The 24,510-nt window shown below is 39.1% G+C and overlaps 2 protein-coding genes and 1 long non-coding RNA gene across 19 annotated transcripts in view; 1 reads left to right on the top strand and 2 right to left on the bottom strand.

Annotated features, from left to right (window-relative positions):
- Positions 1-13,387, bottom strand: part of GAD1 (glutamate decarboxylase 1) — a 51,518-nt gene extending 38,131 nt beyond the window's left edge. The window contains exons 1-2 of one of the 5 annotated variants that reach the window (XM_030579309.1): positions 13,279-13,361; positions 11,199-11,333 (exon numbers count right to left, since the gene is read on the bottom strand). The gene's annotated coding sequence lies outside the window, so the exon portion shown is untranslated. Of the gene's footprint in view, positions 1-1,254; positions 8,147-11,198; positions 11,807-12,462; positions 12,594-13,278 lie in introns of those variants that run through there. The other 4 variants (XM_030579311.1, XM_030579312.1, XM_030579310.1 and 1 more) reach the window with 4 other exon arrangements.
- Positions 13,388-16,132: 2,745 nt separating this feature from the next.
- LOC115659642 lies at positions 16,133-24,495 on the top strand. Of its 8 annotated transcripts, none has more exons than XR_004002617.1 (3): positions 16,133-16,254; positions 17,306-17,438; positions 23,534-24,495. It is a non-coding gene; the product is annotated as an uncharacterized LOC115659642 (long non-coding RNA). The 8 variants fall into 8 exon arrangements; XR_004002616.1 differs by having other exon boundaries at positions 17,309-17,438; XR_004002615.1 differs by having other exon boundaries at positions 16,150-16,189; positions 17,309-17,438.
- ERICH2 (glutamate rich 2) overlaps positions 21,261-24,510 on the bottom strand; it is a 39,259-nt gene continuing 36,009 nt past the window's right edge. For all 6 annotated transcript variants that reach the window (XM_030580080.1, XM_030580082.1, XM_030580085.1 and 3 more), the window contains one exon: positions 21,261-22,921. In XM_030580080.1, the coding sequence (XP_030435940.1) occupies positions 22,779-22,921 (143 nt within the window). In that variant the 3' untranslated portion in view covers positions 21,261-22,778. The remainder of the gene's footprint in view (positions 22,922-24,510) is intronic.

The raw sequence follows: 24,510 nt of genomic DNA on the forward strand, positions 1-24,510 counted from the left end.
AAAGCCTGCACAAAGGGTTGCATCTCGAGTAGAAGAGTCCTTATCACGACGTTTCTTAGCCAGGCAAAAATATTCACAAACAAAGCGATGAAAAGGAAAGATCACGGAAGGCGCGCCGCGGACACTTATTTAGTTTTAAAACAGCTAACATGGAAACATGGCAATTAGAAATTGCTTCGACAGGCTGAAGAGCTAAATCGTTTCTTTGCTGGATGTTGAAGCGCTATATCCTGTGCGGAATGATGGATTTAGCAGACCATGAAGTCTATCGTAATTATATCAATGGCCACTGAAGAGGGCAATTATGGCTCATGTCAAATTGAAACCAACTTATAAAACAGACTTTTAAATTATCAGTCAAAATGACCTACAATCTCAACAGAATTCTTGCTGCGATTCTGTGTTTTATCATCTAATCCCTGAAATATTCATCAGACTAAATAAAAAAATATTCAGGAAGGATTGATATATACATCTTCAGATCTGCCTCCAGTAACAAAGGCACATTTTTTGCCTTTGTAGCGGTATGTGTGTTATATGCATGTCTTCATGTGTGTGCGTAGATGCACGTTCAAACATACGCACGATTTACCATGACATTCACATTTAAGCTTTGGCTTAATTTTTTATATGCTATATAGGGGTAGGTAGCTAAATAAGGTGATCACAGTAAGAGCCACCTTTTATGGACCAACCCTTGTTCTCAGCCAGCTGTTAAGTTCCTTACAGGCGGACATTGCATTCCAATAACCAGTTTTGGTTCGCTGATCGAGAACCTCAGAATCAATGGCTCGCTTATCTGATTGTCCCCATCCATGGCTGGGTCTGATTTATTTTATCCAGAAAAATTCAAGAAAGATAATCATGGTCCAGTAAATTAAGAAGCCCCTTCCCTCTTACCCCTCCCCCAGCCAATAATACTTGTTATTCATTTTCACTGCGTGGATTAAAACCAGCGTGTAAATACAACGGGCCAGTGATTTCAATGGTAAACGGGTAAATGGTACATTATTTAAAAAAAAAATCACAATCAACCAAGCTATCCTAAATCCTAAAGCAGAGGGACTCACTGGACAATGCCTGGAAGTGAAGTAACAGGTTAGCCCAACAGTCTACCGCACCGGCTGTCTCAAAATACCTATTATTTCTCCTTGGGCAGGGCAGCCACACAACAATGGTTTTGTTAAAAGCGCCCCATTCCGAAAGAGCCTCCTGAAGGCTTGAATAACATAATCTAGTTTAAAGGAGACTTACCGCGGAGGAGAGCGAGCGAACCCACACTTACTCCAAGTGTCCAGAAAGCCGGGGGAATTCTAACCTTGGGTGGGAGACGCAGCTTATAAACTCCGCCAGAAACGACGTCGGAATACCAATGCGCCTCGGAATTTAATTCGAGATGACCTTTTGCCACAAGCACTTGGATTTGCTTTTTTAAAGCGTGAATCGCCGGTTGGTCTGCTCCGACGCAGGCACGAGTCACACCGCTGCCACCACCTCCTCGGCTCCAATATGGAAGGCAGACAGGCGGGGGGTGAGGGGGGATCGACCAGGTCAGTTTGCTGGGTTGGAAATCACGCGGTCAAGTGTTGCCTTCCGAGGCTAACGTGACTTATTTGTAGGTGTTTTGGTCGCCTCGGGGCTTTATAGCTCGCTTGTGAATCCAGATCACGAAGCTGCACCCAGAAAGGCTGAACCTATGAGTAATACCGTACGTACTCAACACGCTCCGTTTTCAGAGAGGGGCAGGGGGGCTAGTAGGAAAGACACTTCCGCTCGGGGATGTACATCTTTTAAAAATACCAATTGAGTTCTTTCCGAGACGGAGAGGATTATTTCAAACACACCAAAAATGTTCATTATATAAACACGAAGCAGTCGTGACTGCCAACAAACAGCCGATTTTAAAAAAATCATCTCTTTAAAAGAAAGCTATTTGATCTCAACTTTATCTTCCTTTCAGTCTCTTTTGTTCTAACTCATATCACACTGTGCTACCATATAACACATGCTTTCTCAACAATAATTTCAAACCGTGTCTTCATTAAGTGGTGCTTAGCAAAAATACCCCCCTCTCTTCACTATGATCAGAATTTTATACCCTATTCATTTTTTCTCTTTACGAACCCCCGAGCGAGGAGTAATTATTTTTGTGAGTCTCCACCAGAGGGCGTCAAAGATCCAGATGGATGAATCTTTTGGTCTTTACCATGGCTACAAGGAACACCTGTTTTTTTATGACTTAGTTTAAATGTTTTCATTAGATCCAGGACTTACCACCTACAGCCTTTTGCTAAAAATAGATCAATTCAGAAAGCGTTTTGTTTTTAGCCTCTAAAAGGCTAAGAAGAGCATTACATTTTAAAGGAGATGTTTTCCTAGCAATTTGCTAGCAATTTCCAGTGAGGATTGTAGCGGTAGGTTACAAATTGTTGAAGTAACTAGACGTATGACTAGATACGAATGTCTCTAAAGAAGACAGGTACATGATTTGCAGGAAGGTGAAAAAGAAACGTCTTATGGAGGTCAAATGAGTGTTCGTCAGTCAGAAATGTTAGCAGCATAAAAGGTTCAGACGAATCCTTTATGAAGGACTTGGTGGTTGGAAGAAGGAAAAAAAACACCTTAAAATCTCCGATTTGGAGAGCAAAACTGCCGAATGACAGCACCAAATGCCCAGATCGATCGCTCTGCCGTGAAGACGCGCTGCCTAGGACATGAACACACAACTAAAATATTTGGAACCAAAAAACATCTTTTAAATACACTTTGAAAGGATCTAATAGCTCCAGCTATTCTCGGGAAAACTATTCAAATGATGTTTCAACTAATGAGACAGAACGTTTGCTCATTACAGAAAATGAGACAGAATAATGTCATTATAGTTAATTGTCTATATAATTGTAAATAAATATATTTGCTTATAGGAAATTAATACAAAACATAGAAATGGGTGCATTTGCTCTTCTACATCGCGAGACTTTTCAAGCTGTGTCTTCGAGTAAAATAGAATATCTATACACCTACTCTCAGGAAAAACGCAAATTCGTTAGTGGGAAGAAGTCAAACTGTTAGAACCCAAAGTGCTTTCAGTGGCAAGCTGAAGATAGAGTTGTTTCAGCGACTGAAACAATAAATCATCAAATGGCACGAACGTCCGTCAGGCTGAGTTCTGAAAAGTGCTGTTTAGAATTGCAAGGCAAACAGACCAAACTTTGTATTTTTAGTCCACGTTCAGCAGGCACCATGTTTCCAGCCGAAAATGTAAAGCGAGAAAAATGGCAACCTAGTAGACAGCAGAACATTCCTGCATAGGCTTTATAGTAAGAACATTGCGTTCACTCTCATTTAGCTGTCCGAACACCAGCGCTGGTTTCAGCACCTCGGACAGCAATCCTGTAAGGGCAAGAGAGTTCGATTCCGGTGCTTTCTGTGAATTAGCACTTTGAAGGGCAGGCGACGATTATACCTCACGCCTCTCCCTTAGAGGGTTTTGTACGTACATGCAAACTGCCTGCAAGGTTTTTTTGCTTCAGCGTTAAGATCCACTCAAACAATTCAACTAACTATTGGGAGCGAAGCTGGAAGGCAAGGATCCATCAGGACCATAATTATTTCAAGCTGCTGCTAGAGTAAGAGTGGGAGGAAAGGGGACAGCTGAGTGACGGGAGAGGGAAGGGGACCAGTGGCACACGCTGAGCTCTCTCTCTCACAGATGTGCCTTAGAAAAGCACACAGAGCCTTAAAGTCAATGCAAAACCAATAAAAACATGGTTCTTTCTCTCCCTTAGCCCCCTTTCTAACCCGACTCCCCAAAACCTGGGCACATTTACCTGGGCAGAACTCCAGTGGAAACAGATAAAAGGTTTGGGGTTTGAAATCAGTTCTCTATCAAGGCGAATAGATATGGAACTTCGGTCTGAATGTTAGGTGCTCTTATGCCTTAAAGATCATTTTACAGCCTTCTCCTAAAGAATGGTTCAATAACACACCGCATTTGCTTAGATTCTTTTAATCCTGCAGTTTCATGCAAAACGTAACACCCTGCTGCCGGTATTACAGGTAGCGAAGGCAACCCCCCCCCCCTTCATCAACAAGAGGAGTATTTATGTGCTACAGCAAGGAATCTGAACTTTTTAACCAGGCAGAGGCTTTGTCAAAACCAAATTAGGGAACAGCGGTTTATCTAGGTGCCAAACACAAATTTGTGGGCCCCAGTGTAGATTAGTCAGGAACGTTATTTTATAATTTAAAGCAAATGCAAAATAAATCCGAGTTGAATCAGAGTGATTTAAAAAAGAAAGGTGCACAAGGATGCAGCAGTCTATTTATTTTGATTCAGTAGGGCAGAGGGGAAAAACCCCGGACAAACAATGGTAGTGAAGACAGGCTTTGTTACAAGGTTAAAAAATGTGTTAAGAAAAATTCCTGCAGATGGCGCTATTTCTCAATTTCAGCTTTTGAACAAAAGTACCCTTAATGGAGACGGGCCTATAGTGAAGGCAATAATGTATAGCTTACACTTCCGGCGTTTATTTCACTCTATCACTATAGTGTCATCTGAATTCGTGTGCGGTTCAAGGGGGCCGAGCCATCAACTCCTGTGGCTTCAGGGGCAGGCGAGGGCGATCTACACCGTGCAGAATCCATCCTTACATTAAGGGGCCTGGAGTCTCATTTTACACCCACCCATCGGAGAGTATAGACAAGACACCCACGGAAGGAAGTGGGAACAGTATTAGGCCATTAACATTTTCCCAACATAAGCCCCAGCATTCGGTTTAAACATTCAGAAACATGGTAAATATTTAGACTTCAAAACACAAAAGGTTCCTAAGCAGTTGTAAAGATTATTTCCTATGGTTAGATAGGGTCCAATCTGAGAATGGTTTCAGTGGGAGCTGCAGGTACTCAGTACCTCTCAAGATCAGGCCCTCACTCTGTGATACAAACTTGAATTATTTATACAATTACTTTACCTTAAAAAGGTGTGTAAATTGTGCTTTTGCTGCTTTGTTTGAGTGCCCCTTACCCAGACCATGCACACGATTGTTTTCTGTTGTGTTCTTTGCAAGTCAGAATCCTGACAGAGCCTCTCCATTCTTTAAATGTACAGACCTTTACTGAATGAGTTAAATATGTCTAGTGAAAACTGTGGACTTGTTGTATAAAGTCAAAGATAGTAGGCTATAGTATGCTGTAGTGCTACATTCTTGGTGCCTTTATTATCATGGTGCAGGTTAGAAATCTCCTATACAAATATTGTTTAACACCTATATTGGTTCCATTTAAACTCATCTGAATAAGTTCTCAGTAAGCAGAAAGCAGTTAATATGAACCTTGAGAATTCTGGGAGGCTACAGGAACTAAAAATAAATATCTGTATGGATATCTCTATATGGCTATTCAATAATTAAGGTGCATATATATAAATTAACATAGCTCTGAATAAAATCAAAGGGAAAGAGTCATTAAGATACAATATACCAAATACCGGAAGCTAGGTCTGCTTGTTAAGAGTTTCAGGCAGTGCATTACCAAATATGGTAGTTTCTCCAGTACCCTATCCTCTAGCTTCATTTGTTTTTTCTCCACTTGTTGCCTGGGTCCTCAAATGTTTAGACTGAACACTCTTTGGGGCAGGTATGATCTTCATACATACCCCAATCCCAGCTGGGGCCTATAGTGTCACAATAAAAATTATAGTCTACTCAAAACTCATGCTTCTTCATTACATCATACTTGTAACAACTGTAACTAGTTATGCTGAGCTCTATTGCAAAATATTTTGTGTATAGTTATCTACTTGTACTTAATAAAAGGTTTGCTTTCACTCTTAATGGTATTTTTTCCTCCTTGCATGAGAGACTGTCTGCTTCATGTTTATGATTGATCCGTCTCAGATCTATGCTAAGTGTTCCACACTTAAAATCGGGCTTATCTAAATATAGGCTGCCAGCTAGCACATTCTGCACCTTTATGATGAAGGACATTCAGAAAGGTCTAATCAGAAATCACATTATTTTACATACACTGTGGTTTCCCTGTTATGCAAACTATTCCCTTTTTTATTCACACTTCTTTGTGCTGCTTTGTATTCTAAAAACTCTAATCTCAAGAAGAAAAAAAAAACATATGTAGTTTTGTTTAATGAAAGGACCAAAAGGTCCTATTTTGAAAAGTAACTTTGTAAAAATGGTTCTTTACTCAGCAGATCTGCTCCTTGGGAGTAGTTAGAGAGTCACAGCTGCCTACTTTTGTGATTCATAATTTTTTACTCTCTCCTCGCCAATTAATCCTGCAGTGTTAATATAGCTAAAAGCTGGATTCCATTCCTTCCTGTGTGTTGTCAATAGAATTGTTTATTTACCACTCAGCTATACCTGTGCAACCCAGTTGAAAGGCATAAATGAAGCCCGTAGAACCTTCGGTAATGGTGGTAATATACAAAAAGGTAAAGAACCCAGGTTGAATCTCAAATCCCAGGTAGAATTTGGAGGGCTGGAAATTAGAATATATATTCTTTTGAGGGTGGTAACCAAAGAGCATTTTATAAAAAATAATTGAGATACAGCAAACAGGGCACCTCTTGCCATTGTAAAGAGTCACTTTTCAGAGTATAACCAGACCTGGGAGACCTGAGCTATTTTCAGGACTGTAACATTGGGCATATGAAGGCTTCCTACAGGAGTTTCTTAAATCAGACTTAACTTATCCATTTTTCAAGATTATAATAACAAAAAAAACATGCCCTTGGTTAGATATTTTTCTCCTACCTAAAAGTGGTCTCTCTCCTATGGAAAAGGTCAATCTCCTGCTTGACAATTTTTACATAGGTTACACTTGAACAGGCATCAGTGAATTTGTAGGCCTCTAGATCACCAAGTCTGGTAGTCTTGAGCCTTCTATTAGCTTCCCATTTGCAGTACTGTAGCAATCCAAACAAATTTACTTCCAAAATGGAAGGTGAAATGCCCCTGACTGAAATGAAAGAGGCATAGGAAGAGATAAATCCACTCAAAAATAACTGAACATTTTACTATCAGAGTGCACATTACAACATAGAAATGACTGGAGGAATACATTTTGTAAATAGGCCCATTTCCCCCACATTGTCCTATCTGAATGAGGCCTTTAGATTCTGGAAACAATATTTTTTCCTTAGTTTAATTAGGATTTATATGAATAAAATCTGACAACTCTTTTGCTAAGAGGTGAGCCTTTATCCAATTAAGCAAAATTATTGTTAGTTTCCCAATTCTTTACCAGCAAAAAGCCCAGTGAGAATTAAATGAATGAGTGGAAGGATGACTGAAGGACATAGATCATGTGAAGACCGTCCATCTGTACTTGCACAAAAGAGGGAAGCTAGGCCACATCTGTGAGTCAACTCCTACTAATCCCATGATTTTTAATATTATTGGATTAATCAGTTGTAGTCTACTGATGTATGTCATTACAGAATTGCCAATAAGAGATGCGGCTTTCCAGTCTGACCGAAAGTCAAGCTCACTCACCCTCAGCTCAGATTGGACCATGCTATCAGGGTGATCCTGTTTTGCTCAGATCTCTGGGAAGGTGCCAAGGGATGGAGTGAACTAGAATTGCAACTGTAAAGATTCAGATGATCTTCCTAGGTCACCACAACACTAGAAAGGGCTGCCCCTATCATCCTATTTCCCTAAGAAGGAGGGGGCCAAACCAATGCCGGCTGACTAGCCTGACAGCATAAGGTACCAACTAGAGATATCACTTAGTCCCCTGAACTGCAGTTCAGACTGGTGCTTTGAAGCCCAAGTAAACTAAAGAGATAACCTTTTCCTCTAAGTAATTTTCTTCCTCTTTTTTAAGCTACCTGTCAGGGATGCCTGCCAACTCTATTAATGATTTTTTATTTAATACTTTTTAAGGTGTGAATAAGGGGCCCCGGGGGGGGGGGAGAGAAAGAGATTATGTCAAAGAAATAGCACGTGCTTATCTAAATTTGAAGTAAATCCTATCTTAAATTACTCTGTTACCTTGAGTTGTGAAATGATGTTTGCAGAAACTACCCTGTCCTGAAAGGGAAAGCTCATAGACTCATAGACTCATAGGTCAGAAGGGACCAATCTGATCATCTAGTCTGACCTCCTGCACAAGGCAGGCCACAGAACCCCACCCATCCAATTTTATAACAACCCCTATCCCAGGACCGAGTTATTGAAATCCTCAAAATTGGTTTGAAGACCTCAAGCTGCAGAGAAACCACCAGCAAGCGACCCATGCCCCACGCTGCAGGGGAAGGCGAAAAACCTCCAGGGCCCCTGCCAATCCGCCCTGGAGGAAAATTCCTTCCCGACCCCAAATATGGCGATCAGCTAAACCCTGAGCATGTGGGCAAGAGTCACCAGCCAGCACCCAAGAAGGAATTCTCTGCAGTAACTCAGTTCCCATTCCATCCAACATCTCCCCGCAGACCATTGAGCAGACCTATCTGGTGGTAATCCAAGATCAATTGCCCAAATTAACGATCCTATCATAACATCCCCTCCATATACTTATCAAGCCTTGTCTTAAAGCCAGGAAATCTTTTGCCCCCACTACTTCCCTCGGAAGGCTGTTCCAGAACTTCACTCCCCTAATGGTTAGAAACCTTCGTCTAATTTCAAGTCTAAACTTCCTAATATCCAGTTTATACCCATTCGTCCTTGTGCTTACATTAGTACTAAACTTAAATAATTCCTCTCCCTCCCTAACGTTAACCCCCCTGATATATTTATATAGAGCAAGCATATCCCCCCGCAGCCTTCTTTTGGGCAGGCTAAACAAGCCAAGCTCTTTGAGTCTCCTTTCATAAGGCAGTTTTTCCATTCCTCGGATCTGAACCTGTTCCAGTTTGAATTCATCCTTCTTGAACATGGGACACCAGAACTGCACACAGTATTCCAGATGGGGTCTCACCAACGCCTTGTATAACGGTACTAACACCTCCTTATCCTTGCAGGAAATACCCCGCCTGATGCATCCCAAAATCGCATTTGCTTTTTTAACAGCTGTATCACATTGGCGACTCATAGTCATCCTGCTATCAACCAGTACCCCAAGGTCCTTCTCCTCCTCCGTCGCTTCCAACTGATGCGCTAAAGGTTGCTAATCTACTCTGGATCACAGTGTCTAGATTAATCAGAAAAAGCATCAACTGTAGAAGTCACTCAGTGAATGGCAACTTTGCAGGAGTTTACGTACTCCTTCACATGGCTGTCTAGTAACAAGAGGGTTTTCAGGTGCTCAGACAAATGATTTATCAATGTTTAATTAGAGTCCCTTTAATCAAAGAAAACCTATTTGGTGTGTTTTATGCTCTTAAAAAGAAAACATAAGCTAGTATAAAGCTAACTAATTTATTATAAATGTCTAAAACATGAGAAGTCAATTCAGGTTACAATGCAAGTTATAGCAAGGTTTTTAACAACAGTACAAATTAAAATTGGTTAGTAGTAATAAACTCGATAGTATTCATCACCATGCAATTTTGACAGGTTTCCACGCCCCTTTTAGGGCTTATGTCCCACCTTCCCACTCCCCGTTTCCGCTGGCACCAAAGTGTGGCGCTGTCGGCCATTTTGAAAAAATGTGTGTGTATGTATTTGACTAGGGGAAGTGTTGTGTATGTTGGTGGTTGGGTAAATGGAGAGAAAAAGGTTGAAAGAAGAGTATGAGAGAGTGTAAAGAGGAAAAAAGAGAGTCTGAGTAAGGTTTAGAGGAAAAAAAGGAAATTTGAAAGAAGAGAGGTAAGTTATTGAAGAAAAGAGGCTGGCAAAGGCAGGTTATGAAAGAATAGAAAGATTTTTGTTTTTAAAGGGTTAGGTTGAAAGAAGAGAGATATTTAGTGAGTTTGAGTAAGGAGAGATGATGGTAAAGAATAGAAAATTTTGAGATAAATGTAAAAAGTGTATTAAATATCAGGGTGGGTTAAGAAAAAAGTTAAATAATATTGAAAACTAGGTTTATAAAGGGAATTTACTAAGGCAAAACCTGTTTGGTAAGCACAGGATAAAAAAGCATTGAAACTATTCAATACCAATGTAGGTTAAGAAAAAAGCATTTAAAAACATTAAAAACTAGGTTTAAAAAGGGGAATTTTCTACGGCAGAGTGTTTGGTAAGCACAGGGTAAAAAAAGTGAATAAAAAAGCATTGAAACTATTCAATACCAGTGTAGATTAAAAAAAAAAGCCCCCTTTGCAAAGGACAAAGATAGACAACACATGGTGGAATCAAAAAGAGAGAGAGAGAGAAAATGACATTGGTGCCGAAGTGTGGCACCGACGGCCATTTTGAAAAAAATGTGTGTGTATGTGTTTGAGTAGGGGAAGTGTTGTGTATGTTTGTGCTTGGGTACATGGAGAGAAAAAGGCTGAAAAAAAGAGAGAGAGTGTTAAGAGGAAAAAAGAAGTTTGAGTAAAGTTTAGAGGAAAAAAAGGAAATTTGAAATAAGAGAGGTAAGTTATTAAAGAAAAGAGGCTGGTTATGAAAGAATAGAAAGATAGAACTTAAAAAAAAGGAAATATTTGTTTTTGAAGGGCTAGTTTAAGAAAAAAGTTAAAAAATATTGAAAACTAGGTTGAAAAAGGGAAACGCAAAACCTGTTTGGGAGGCCCAGGGTAAAAAAGGTGAATAAAAAGGCACTGAAACTATTGAATACCAATATAGGTTAAGAAAGAAGCATTAAAAACAAGGTTTAAAAGGGAAATTTACTAAAGCAAAACCTGTTTAGTAAGCACATGGCCAAAAACTATAAAGGGGTACTAAGAAAAAAGCATTTAAAATGATTAAAAACTAGGTTTAAAAAGAGAATTTACAAAGGCAGAACCTGTTTGGTAAGCACAGGTAAAAAAGTGAATAAAAAAGCATTGAAACTATTCAATACCAGTGTAGGTTAAGAAAAAAAGAGAGGTTAAAAGAAAGAACAGGACAAGAAAAAAGAGCAAAGATAGAGAGCACATGGTGGAATCAGAATGAGAGAGAGAGAAGCAGGCAGAGTCTGTTTAGTAAGCACAGAGTAAAAAAGTGAACAGAAATGCATTCAGAATCAGGGTAGGTTAAAAGAAAGAACAAGACAAGAAAAGGAAAAAGAGAGCCTCTTTGCAAAGGGCAAAGATAGCACATAGTTGAGTCAGATAGAGAGAAAAAATGAGAGAGAGAGAGAGAGAGAATTCTCACCTTTTACGTCTTTCTGTAGAATGAGGCAACTTTTCTGGTTCAGATCCTCTCCGACTTGTTATCACCCCCTTTGGATCCGCCCAGTCAGAGGTGGTTTTACAGTAGCATCATAGAATTCATTTTCCTGAACCAATCCTAGAGTCCCAAGATTTTAAACAAGAGCCAACTCCCTCCTTTCCCCCCTCCCCTTCCTTTTAACTGTTTTATTCTTATCTAAAGAAACAGAACCCCCAGCATTTTTCTGCCATGTAGCCCTTTTACAGGGGGCTTTTTATAAAAGTTAAGTCCATAAGCTTTTAGTAACACACCATTTTTTAAAGTTTTTTCCCTAGGTTTTAAACTAATGAGTTATTTTTTAGCAAAAACAATGTGAAGCTGCAGCAAAGCTCCTGTTAGCAAAGCAGCCTTTGCGAGTGAGTGGATCAGAGAGAAGGAGTTTGCTTCTTTACCTGCTTTTTAACAAACACAGGCTAAAGTAACATTAAGTTTTGCAAAGGGATAATCAATTAAAAAGACAAACCTAAGACACATCCCTTTTGTATTTGTGTTGTAGTAAAAAAGAGCAGGCAGAAGCACTCCAGGTTTTTAGTAACAGACAGTTTATAGTCCCCTTATTTTGTAAACCACTGAATTAGAGAGAAGAAGAAGTTTGCTTCTTTTCTCACTTTTTAACAAAGAGAGGTGAAAGTCTTGTAAAGGTATAAACACTTGAAAAGACATGCCTAAATGAAGACACATTTCTTTATTTACCCCCCTTGGCATAAGTGTTTCAATGAAAAAGAGCAGGCAGAGGGACTTTAATAAAAGTTAAAGCCATAAGCTTTTAGTAACAAACAATTTTTAAAAGTTTTCCCCTAGGTTTTAAACTAACGGGTTGTTTTTTAGTAAAAACAATGTGAAGCTGCAGCAAAGTGCCTGTTAGCAAAGCAGCCTCTGTGAGTTAGTGGATCAGAGATAAGAAGGCTGCTTCTGACCCAAACTTTTTAACAAACACAAGTTAAAGTTACATTAAGTTTTGCAAAGGGATAATGACTTAAAAAGACAAACCTAAAACACATCCCTTTTGTATGTGTTCTAATAAAAAAAGAGCAGGCAGAAGCATCATAGGCTTAAAACCTCAGGTTTTTAGTAACAGACGATTTATAGTCCCCTTATTTTGTAAACCAGTGGATCAGAGAGAAGAAGTTTGTTTCTTTCCCCGCTTTTTAACAAATAGAGGTGAAAAGCTTGTAAAGGAATAAAACACTTGAAAAGACAAGCCTACCTGAAGACCCATACCTTCATTTAGTTCCTTAGGCGCAGGTGTTTCAATAACATGAAAGTTCACAGAAACAACCCAGGCTTAAAAACACAGAAAGCCTGTTTATAAAAGTTTTCCCCTAGGTTTAGGCTAGCACTGGTCATTTTTTTTAGTAAGGACAGCAGGCTTTTGCAGCAAAGCAGCTGTCAGCAAAAACAGCGTCTGTGAGTCAGTGGATCACAGAGAAGGAGTTTGCTTCTTTACCTGCTTTTTAACAACACATGTTAAAGTTACATTAAGTTTTGCAAAGGGATAATGACTCGAAAAGATAAACCTAAAACATATCCCTTTTGTATGTGTTGTAATAAAAAAAGAGCAGTGAAGACACAGTCCTTTGGTATAGGTGTTGTAATAAAAAAAGAGCATGCACAAACAGTCTAGGGTTATAAAAGTAATGTATAGTGACAAAAAAAAGTCCCCCCCCTTGGTTTTAGACTAGCACTGCTTATTTTTTAGTAAAAAGTGTGAAGCTGCAGCAACGCCCTGCTCTGCTCTTATCTAAACAACCAGGACCCTGTAAGAAAAGCTGAACAACACATACTATAAACCATTTTAAAATGTGTTTTTTGAAGTAATGTCTAAAACCCCCTCTTTTTAACGTATTAAATAAACACATGAAATAACAAACCTACCTGAAGACATATTCCTTTATTTGTAGGGGTGTTTCAATAAAAAAAAAGAGCATGCAGAAGCACCCCAGACCTAAACCCACAAAACCCTTACTAAGAAAAAGTTTTCCCCCCCCCAAGGTTTTTAGAGAGAAGAAGATTGCTTCTTTACCTGCTTTTTAACAAAGAGAGCTGAAAGGCTTGGAAAGGAATAAACAGTTGAAAAGACAAGCCTACCTGAAGACCCATAACCTTCATTTAGCCCCTTAGGCATAGGTGTTTCAATAACATGCAAGTCCGCAGAAACAACCCAGGCTTAAAAACACAGAAAGCCTGTTTATAAAAGTTTTTCCCTAGGTTTAGACTAGCACTGGTCATTTTTTAGTAAGGACAGCAGGCTTTTGCAGCAGGGCAGCTGTCAGCAAAAACAGCCTCTGTAAACGAGTAGATCAGAGATAAGAAGGCTGCTTCTTTGCCTGTTTTTTAACACATACAAGTGAAAGTTATATTAAGTTTTGTAGAGGAATAAACACTTTAAAAGACAAGCCTATATAAAGACAGAGCCCTTTATTTAACATTTTTACATGTGTGTTTTAATTAAAAAGAGGGCATGCAGAAAACACGCCAGAGTGAAAAACCACAGAACCTTAGTAACAGCTAGTTTATATCCCCCTTATTTTGTAATCCAGTGGATTAGAGAGAAGTTTATTTTCCTTCCCATATATTTGAAGCATTATGTTTTTGTAAAGTTTATTATGAAAAAGCAGTATTGCCTGAGTTGTAACAAAACAAGGCCCCTCTTAGGGATATTTTGTAGAAGTTTAGTAAACTAAAAATGCTTAAGATACTAGCCTGTTCTTTTAAAAATAGTATTTTTAAAGTACCAAAACAACAACTGGGTAAGAATATGAAAACTGGCAATTGAGGGGAGTTTACATATGTATTTTAATAAAAAACAACAACAACCCAAGATTGCTTTTTAAAGTTTGGATTTATACAAAAAACACAAGGATAAAAATAGCTTATGTAAAAAAAGTTAGCTGTTTTTTACCAGAAATATGGAGCCTTCCTCACCCCCGCTCCACACACACACACACACACACACACACACACACACACACACACACACACACACACACACACACACACACACACACACACACACACACACACACTCTTTTTTCCTCCCCACCCCCAACCTTCCCCTTTTTTTAACTGTTTTTTAAAATCTCAACCAAGGACAAACATTTTTTTAAAAAAGCCAGAGCCACAGAGAGCAGGCCATGGGGGTAAGAAAGCTGTCCTGAGTTTTAGGGGCATGTTGATAACTCTTTTAGTGAAACAGTTTTGTAGGCAGCCTGTCTGTGTAAGTTGTTACGCTTTAGCATGGGCAAGCATTTATTGACAGTAAGAAATGCGTGTAAGGCACCTTTGTACTTTTTCATAACATGATTTTAAAACCTTTTACACCGTACATCAAGAGATCCCATCTGCGGGCAGCTTTTAAAAACAACAAACAACAACAACTGAAATATGTCTCTGGGCAGGCTTGATCCAAAAGGCTCTAGCCAATTGAGCATCGGTTCCTGCCAAACCACCGCTTTGAACGTTCTTACATACAACGTACCTTTGCCTTGTCTCTGTACAGACCTTCGTTTGATTTGTTTGGGTTCTCCTGGCCAGGGGCAGGAGTCTCAAACAAATCATGGCCCAGTGGTCTGGCCTCGTGTTTCTCCACCGTGTTGTTTCTGCGGGTACAGACATCATTAGCTATCCCTGTCTCCCCGCTCCCATGACCCGTCTCAAACACTGTTTGCCACAACGGCGTGTTTGTTTCTTCAGGGCCCATAGCAGCAACCATATAACGTCTCTTCATAAGAAGCTTGACAGCCGGTGTTGGCCAGGGCCTTCAAAGTGCAGTCATCTTTAATCATCAGACCCGTTTAAATAGAAGCTCCTCCTTACTCAGGGAGGGATGGCGGATGATACTCTTAGCCAATAGTTTAGGGCTGTCGTTGTAAGGAGGAGCTTCTATTTAAATGGGTCTGATGATTAAAGATGGCTGCGCTTCGAAGGCCCATTGCCTGATCTCTGTGGCTCTGGCTTTTTTAAAATGTTTGTCCTTGGTTGAGATTTTAAAAAACAGTTAAAAAAGGGGAAGGTTGGGGGTGGGGAGGAAAAAAGTGTGTGTGTGTGTGTGTGTGTGTGTGTGTGTGTGTGTGTGTGTGTGTGTGTGTGTGTAGCAGGGGTGAGGAAGGCTCCATATTTCTGGTAAAAAACAGCTAACTTTTTTTACACAAGCTATTTTTTCTTGTGTTTTTTTGTATAAATCCAAACTTTAAAAAGCAATCTTGGGTTGTTGTTGTTTTTTATTAAAACACATATGTAAACTCCCCTCAATTGCCAGTTTTCATATTCTTACCCAGTTGTTGTTTTGGTACTTTAAAAATATTATTTTTAAAAGAACAGGCTAGTATCTTAAGCCTTTTTAGTTCACTAAACATCTAAAAATTTCCCTAAGAGGGGCCTTGTTTTGTTACAACTCAGGCAATACTGCTTTTTCATAATAAACTTTACAAAAACATAATGCTTCAAATATATGGGAAGGAAAATAAACTTCTCTCTAATCCACTGGATTACAAAATAAGGGGGATATAAACTAGCTGCTACTAAGGTTCTGTGGTTTTTCACTCTGGCGTGTTTTCTGCATGCCCTCTTTTTAATTAAAACACACAAGTAAAAATGTTAAATAAAGGGCTCTGTCTTTATATAGGCTTGTCTTTTAAAGTGTTTATTCCTCTACAAAACTTAATATAACTTTCACTTGTATGTGTTAAAAAACAGGCAAAGAAGCAGCCTTCTTATCTCTGATCTACTCGTTTACAGAGGCTGTTTTTGCTGACAGCTGCCCTGCTGCAAAAGCCTGCTGTCCTTACTAAAAAATGACCAGTGCTAGCCTAAACCTAGGGAAAAACTTTTATAAACAGGCTTTCTGTGTTTTTAAGCCTGGGTTGTTTCTGTGGACTTGCATGTTTTTGAAACACCTATGCCTAAGGGGCTAAATGAAGGTTATGGGTCTTCAGGTAGGCTTGTCTTTTCAACTGTTTATTCCTTTCCAAGCCTTTCAGCTCTCTTTGTTAAAAAGCAGGTAAGAAGCAATCTTCTTCTCTCTGATCCAATGGTTAACAAAATAAGGGGTATATAAACCGTCTGTTGCTAAAAACCTGGGGTTTTAAATCTGGGGTGCTTCTGCCTGCTCTTTTACATTTCAATGAAACACTTATGCCAAAGGAGCTAAATAAAAAAAAAGTGTCTTCAGATAGCCTGTTTTTCAAAGGGGTCTTCTTCTTTTCTAATCCACTACCTTTAAAAGGCTGTTTCAAGTGGTTCACACTAAAAACCTTGGAGGGGGGACTTTTTCTTAGTAAGGGTTTTGTGGGTTTAGGTCTGGGGTGCTTCTGCATGCTCTTTTTTTTATTGAAACACCCCTACAAATAAAGGAATGTGTCCTCAGGTAGGTTTGTTATTTCATGTGTTTATTTAATACGTTAAAAAGAGGGGGTTTTAGACATTACTTCAAAAACACATTTTAAAATGGTTTATAGTATGTGTTGTTCAGCTTTTCTTACAGGGTCCTGGTTGTTTAGATAAGAGCAGAGCAGGGCTTTGCTGCAGCTTCACACTTTTTACTAAAAAATAAGCAGTGCTAGTCTAAAACCTAGGGGGAGGGGACTTTTTTTTGTCACTATACATTACTTTTATAACCCTAGACTGTTTGTGCGTGCTCTTTTTTTATTACAACACATACAAAAGGGATGTGTTTTAAGTTTATCTTTTCGAGTCATTATCCCTTTGCAAAACTTAATATAACTTTAACATGTGTTGTTAAAAAGCAGGTAAAGAAGCAAACTCCTTCTCTGTGATCCACTGACTCACAGACGCTGTTTTTGCTGACAGTTGCTTTGCTGCAAAAGCCTGCTGTCCTTACTAAAAAAAATGACCAGTGCTAGCCTAAACCTAGGGGAAAACTTTTATAAACAGGCTTTCTGTGTTTTTAAGCCTGGGTTGTTTCTGCGAACTTACATGTTATTGAAACACCTGCGCCTAAGGAACTAAATGAAGGTATGGGTCTTCAGGTAGGCTTGTCTTTTCAAGTGTTTTATTCCTTCACAAGCTTTTCACCTCTATTTGTTAAAAAGCAGGTTCAGGAAAATAAATCCTATGATGCTACTGTAAAACCACCTCTGACTGGGCGGATCCAAAGGGGGTGATAACAAGTCGGAGAGGATCTGAACCAGAAAAGTTGCCTCATTCTACAGAAAGACGTAAAAGGTGAGAATTCTCTCTCTCTCTCTCTCTCATTTTTTCTCTCTATCTGACTCAACTATGTGCTATCTTTGCCCTTTGCAAAGAGGCTCTCTTTTTCCTTTTCTTGTCTTGTTCTTTCTTTTAACCTACCCTGATTCTGAATGCTTTTCTGTTCACTTTTTTACTCTGTGCTTACTAAACAGACTCTGCCTGCTTCTCTCTCTCTCATTCTGATTCCACCATGTGCTCTCTATCTTTGCTCTTTTTTCTTGTCCTGTTCCTTCTTTTAACCTCTCTTTTTTTCTTAACCTACACTGGTATTGAATAGTTTCAATGCTTTTTTATTCACTTTTTTACCCTGTGCTTACCAAACAGGTTCTGCCTTTGTAGTTTTTAATCATTTTAAATGCTTTTTTCTTAGTACCCCTTTATAGTTTTTGGCCATGTGCTTACTAAACAGGTTTTGCTTTAGTAAATGGTGGGATGCTGGGCTCCTCTCCCCCTAACCTTTTAATGTCCTGCCTGGACTATCATAGCAGCTGAAGGCTGCCTCCCTCTCATTTTATCTCACTAAAAAGTCAGTATTTCTTATTCCTGCATTCTTTATTACTTCATGACACAAATGGGGGGACCTGCAACGGTAGTCCAGAAGGGTTGGAGGAAGAGGGAAGCAATGGGTGGGGTTTGTTGCAGGGAGACCCCCTAGAATGGCATGCAGCTCATCATTTCTGTGGGATCTGACACGGAGCGGCTGTGCTCTCTGGTACACTGGTTCTCTAGTACACTTGCCCCATATTCTAGGCAGGACTGAGTATTTTTAGACACAACATAAAGGAGGGAATGACCCAGGGGGTCATTCCCATTTTTGGTTTTGCGCCCCCGGCCGACCTCAGTGAAGGTCAGCCAGGAGCACCCATGATAGCAGCAGACGGTACAGAATGACTGATAACCATCATCTCGTCGCCAATTTACAATGGCACAGCAGACAGTACAGAAAGACTGGTAACCGTCTCTGCTACCTTGCAAAGGCAAACGAATGGTGCTGTGTAGCGCTGCAGTACCACCTCTGTCAGCAGCATCTAGTACACATACGGTGACAGTGACAAAAGGCAAAACGGGCTCCATGGTTGCCATGCTATGGGGTCTGCCAGGGCAATCCAGGGAAAAAGGGCGTGAAATGATGGTCTGCCTTTGCTTTCACGGAGAAAGGAATGAGTGACGATATTTACCCAGAATCCCCTGCGACACTGTTTTTGCACCATCGTGCATTGGGATCTCAATCCAGAATTCCAATGGGCGGGGGTGACTGCGAGAACTATGGGATAGCTACGGGATAGCTACCCACAGTGCAATGCTCCAGAAATTGACGCTAGCCTTGGTACATGGACGCACACCACCGAATTATTGTGCTTTGTGTAACAGTGTGCACTCGACTTTATACAATCTGTTTTACAAAACCGGTTTATGTAAAATCGGAATAATCCTGTAGTGTAGATGTACCCTCACTCTTGGTCCCTGCTTTGGTCTTTCGAAATAGCTGAACAAACCCTCACTCACCCAAAACTACTGCATTCTGTTTATGTGAAGTTTTATGATACACTGACATCTAAGATATGAAAGCATGTTAGATGCATTAGAATAAGAAACACTCAGGAAAGAAAATAATCTCTTGATCGAAACTGGGACATTTAAGAACAAAGGTGGAAATGGTAGAAGGAATCACGTTATTCTCACTGAACACTTGTAAAGGAGATTAAATCCAGCCCTGTCATCTCCAACACTTGGCACATCGACACCATAAGAAAGAATGTCTTCATATTTTAGAGATTCCCCCCTGCAAAATTAGATTTAATCTCCATGTAACATGAGGAGCTTGGAGGGCCAGATGGCCTAGTGGTTGGTGTACCTGGCTTCCCTCCCCTGCTTCTGTGCTTCAGAGTTCAATAAAAATGTACAATTGATTTTGCCCTTGCCCTCCAGAATAGAGCAGCTACCGGCCATATTTTAGGACTTCTCGTGCTTTATCTGGCCCTTCTGCCCTACATCAGCATTAAGGAATGAGCAGATTTCCTCTTCCTGAAATATTCTTTGCTATACCGTCAGGCCATACAAGCATGTTCTTAAGGAGAAACAATATCAAAACTCAGATCAACAAACATTTGATCAAAACCTTAAGTGCCTATTTCATCCTTGCTGGGGTGTGTACAGAGGCATCCTTCTCTTCCAAGGTTACCCCCTTTTTTATGGTTATTAAGTAATATATGCAACTGAATGATAATGAGAGGTGGTAAACTGGGCAGTTGTAGTGCAAACTTCCTCACGTTACCCCATCAATATGCTCCAAGCCTAAATTAGGGAAAAATTTCTAGAGAAGAGAGGGTAGTTCAGACTTTATGCCCATTCAGTCTTTTACCTCCTGTTGAGTGGTCCAAAATGGGTGTGAAGTAGGGATACATGAGTTTTTGTGATATGGACAACCTTATCCTGTTCACAAGGAATAACTCACACCACTACTTGATTTCACAAAGGCCAAGAAAGAATGTGATAATTTGCAATCAACATTTTCTACAAGGCTTTGATAACTAAAAATAACATGAAATTTTGTAGCTAGTTCTATCACAGCCTTAGGTAAAGATGACTAGTCATGGTAGACAACCCAAGAGATCTTTGTAATATTAATTGCTCACTACTTTGAAATTTGGTTCTTCTCTGAAACACGACTGTAAAAATGGCATCATGGGGTTCCACATTTATTGTCTCTCAATAAATTCCTTATCACAAGTGTGCTCAATACAGTCTAAACGCCAAAAGTTTCCAAATAAAAATCTGTTCTGTCAGACCTGCAAACTCAGCCTGGATTCTGAGAAACAAGCAGAATTCTCTTCTTCTGTATCAGCACCTATGAAAAGAAATTAAATAAAATTCCGCAGGACAAAACTTTACTCTAAATCAGTAGAGCTTAGTAAACTATTCTGTTGATATACAAAGAATAGAATTCCACTCCCTTTCTCTTTGCCACATTAGTTCTGCAGGGCTAACAGGAATACATAGTTAATTCAACCACTGAAGTTAATGGATCTAATTCTCAACACATAGCAAGCAGATCTCCTGGGTAAGAAAGTGCCATTCTTAAAGTCATTTTTCAGAGTAAAGCCCCACTTACAGGCTACACCCTATGCTTTGCTGAACAGCTGATATGTGCTTGGTATAAGTCCAGGTATGAGGACAAAGATGTCTTTAAGCATCCCTAGTGACTTCCCAGGCCTGGGACCAGTGGGCACCAGTTCTGTCCAGAGTCTGAAGGCTGCTATCTTAGGCCAGCTACAAACAGACTCCAGGAGGCGTAGGGACACCCTGGCAAGGCTCCCTCTCCCCTTAGTACTAGCTGCACCAAAAGCCGCGATGGGAGTGCTGTAGGAGCTGCCAAGCTATCCCTATGCCATGGAAAGGTTTTCCTATGCAGAGAAAATCCTCCCAGGTTCATTTAAGTTTGGGTTACAGCTCCTTTGTGATTCCCCTTTGTGCTTTCAAATCAATACAAAACATCCAAAGATGCCTACAGATATCTACAAGAATCACAAATATTTGACAAGTATCTTCTATATCTTATTTGCCAAAACATATTTTCATAATGAAATGCTTAAGACAAAGAACTCACAAAAGAAATAAAACAGCTCATAAATAAGACAACACCAACAGTAACAGATATTATGCATGTATACTTATCTACATACACAGGTAAAATGTCTTACCCAACTGATTTCTCTCACTTATCAGACTTTACTTGTAAGAGGTGATGCTCCCATAATGATTTGAACACATGTACCAAAATAAACAAGCAAAACATGTATTCTGTTATATTTAATGACTTCATTAACCAACACATTTGTTACACTGAAGAGAAAGCAAGTAACAATTAAGCACTACAACAAGAACTACGGTGTCATATAGCTATTGACATTAACAAGGGGTCCTGAAATGTTAAGAGCGAAAAAGCAACACTATACTTAAGTATACTGGTGCATGAAACAAAAGATGGTTACATGTTTACTGTGACATGTCTTCTGCACACCAGAATACTGTATTAAAAATATTAATGTTTTTCATGATTAGACTACAGAAAACATAATAGTGTTCAGTCCCAAGTCTTGAATACATTTTTTCACACATGCTGTCTGCTTTTCCTGCTGCATTCCATGCCACCTGAATATGTTTGTTATCCTCACTTTGCACACCCGCTGAATGCCAAATTGGTACAAGTTATTCTGCTTTATTACTTACATACATTTTCTGGCTAACTTTATACCTGACAAATCTTAAACAGTAATGTAAGTTTTGTCTCTAAATCTGGCCAAGAAACTTCCACTGAAGTTGTACCCCCCTTATGTCAGGGTTACTGTAATTATCTAAGTTAAACTGTGGGGGAGTGAGGTGGGAGGAGACAGGTTTCATGAACAGAATTTTAGCAGGTATTTCCAAAGATATGGTTTAATGACAACATTTTGTAACACAAAATATTTGTTTGAAAACCTGTTTGTTTGATTTCTTCCAAGAAGCTGTATATTTATCTTTACATTTTAAAGAGGCTTTTTACTCCATTCAGAGTCTTACCAGCATTGTGTGAAATCATTTGCTCTGCACAATCATTTAGGAAGATTTTATTCCCCGGCTGAACTGGTGTCAATGAATTTTAAAAGCACCAAATTCCTCAATAAAAATTCATGTCTTTGCTCAACTGATGACAGGTACCCTAGCTTTTCATCTACCTTATTGCTCCAACAGGAACATTTTTTAGGAGTTACGTCTAAGGAGATCAATTCTGTCTATACCATCAAATGTGCTATGGAACAAGGTTAGGCTGATGCAGTGGTTCTCAACTTTTCCAGACTACTGTACCCCTTTCAGGAGTCGGATTTGTCTTGCTTACCCTCACTTGTTTTACCTCATTTAAAAAACTATTTGCTTACATAATCACATAAAAATACAAAAGTGTCACAGCACACTATTACTGCAAAATTACTTGCTCTCTCATTTTGTCTTTATGAAATTTTACTTTGCATTGACTTTGCTAGTGCTTTTTATGTAGCCTGTTGTAAAACTAGGCAAGTGTCTAGATGAGTTGATGTACCCCCTAGAAGACCTCTGTGTACTCCCAGGGGTACATGTACTCTTGGTAGAGAACCACTGGTATGCTGGCCTAAGTGTGAGTGGAGAGGCAATCTAAATGCAAAAGAATGCAGCAGTTTAAGAGGGTGAAAAGTTATAATGATTAAACAGTGCATTTTAATATGGTGTTTAAAAAGTGACTGTACAGAAGAATCAAAATAATCAAGCTATAGGGAGTATAGAAGAATTACCAAACTGCTATACATTTTCATCAGAATCATCAGAACTTTCTTCTCCTTCATCATCACTGCTATCTGAACTGCTAGTATCCTCTTCACTGTCCTCACTGCTTCCTTCATCCGTTTCTTCACCCTCTTCATTACCAAAATTCTGTGTACTTTCTAAGACATACATGTACAAAATATATATTTTAGGTAAGTCTTAAGTTTTGGTTAGTAAAAAACTGACTATTTCAGGCATGTGATAAATACATAATATTTGATATTATATTCCAAATAAACTCAAATTACATATTCAAAATAAATAGGTTGTACAAGGTGTTTTTCTGAAGAAAATAATTGTATTCTAAATTGTCATTGCATTTTGCTTTGTACAGAGGGGAATTAATACTGTAAAATTGTTTTGCTTACTAGTGCTGTCTAATTTTCAAAGAAACATCTAAACAAATATTTTCCCCTTTCTAGTACAGGAAGAAAATTATGCAATGGTTGTGTGTGTTTTTCCTGAGAATTTGGTAAACCATCCATATATTCACAAATATTCCAAATATGTATCTTGTTTAAGATGTGCAGCTTTTGGAAACTTTCAGCAACTGTCTTATAGTGATAGAAGGAATATTTTTGTCAGTTACACCAATTTTTTGTCTATATAGTCAACACTCATTTTACAGACTTTTCCAAAATATTTATTTTATAAAATATGCAGTTTTTCAACAACATGAAGGTGAATGGGACTTCTCATGTGAGTAAAACTACTCATATTTGTTTTTACAGGATTGATAGCCAGTTTGGAAGAGCAAGAGCATGTTAGATCATAAAAATGAAACTGGTGAAATTGATCTCGTCAGCAAGAAAAACAAGAGTCTCCAACCTGTACTACTATGGGAAGATGGAACTTGACTGAAATTTCCCATTTCAAACCCAAATTTAAAAGTAAAGAAAAAAATGAATGCATGCTATTCATATTTTAGGTTCTTAGCCACAGAAGAGTATTTTTAAAATAGGAATATTCTCATAACACAACAACATACTTAAATTAAATTAAACACTGACTTAAGGTAATTATCCATTTTGAGATAATAAGCTACAGGGCTAACGTTGTGCAGTTGGCCTAGATCTCTCTGCTGTGATCACTTGGCTCTCAATACGGAAAACGAGAGAGATTCCAGAAGACTGGAAAAGGGCAAATACAGTGCCAATCTGCAGAAAGGGAAATAACGACAATCCAGGGAGTTACAGACCAGTCAGCTTAACTTCTGTACCCGGAATGATAATGGAGCAAACAATTAAGCAATCAATTTGCAAACATCTAAAAGATAATAAGCTGATAAGTAACAGCTTATTCAGGCCACTCAAACTAATGTTGGGGGGCTGGCACAGCTGAATTAGCACTTGGGTAGGACAATGACAGGTTAAAGCCATCTCTGCAACTCCTTTCCTCCAAGTTCTTCTGTATTCTCCTATGCCTCGGCAGAGGATTTTGTACAATGGGGTTATCATTTTTCAGTCTAGTATGCATTTTCTGAGCAAATGTGATTCCCAGACATGACTCTAAGTCAACTCAAATGTCTACAGTAAGGATATCTTAATATACTGAAAGACGGGATTAATGCTTGAAATTGAACATTGACAATTAGGAAATGTTTGCTTAATGTGATTTTATAGCCTAAATGCAGAGGTTCTCAACCTTTTTATTTCTGACCCCCCCTCCCATGCTATAAAAGCTCTACAGCTCACTTGTGCCATAACAA

This window comes from Gopherus evgoodei, chromosome 11, assembly GCF_007399415.2.
Source record: "Gopherus evgoodei ecotype Sinaloan lineage chromosome 11, rGopEvg1_v1.p, whole genome shotgun sequence".
In the NCBI taxonomy this organism is placed as follows: Eukaryota; Metazoa; Chordata; order Testudines; family Testudinidae; genus Gopherus; species Gopherus evgoodei.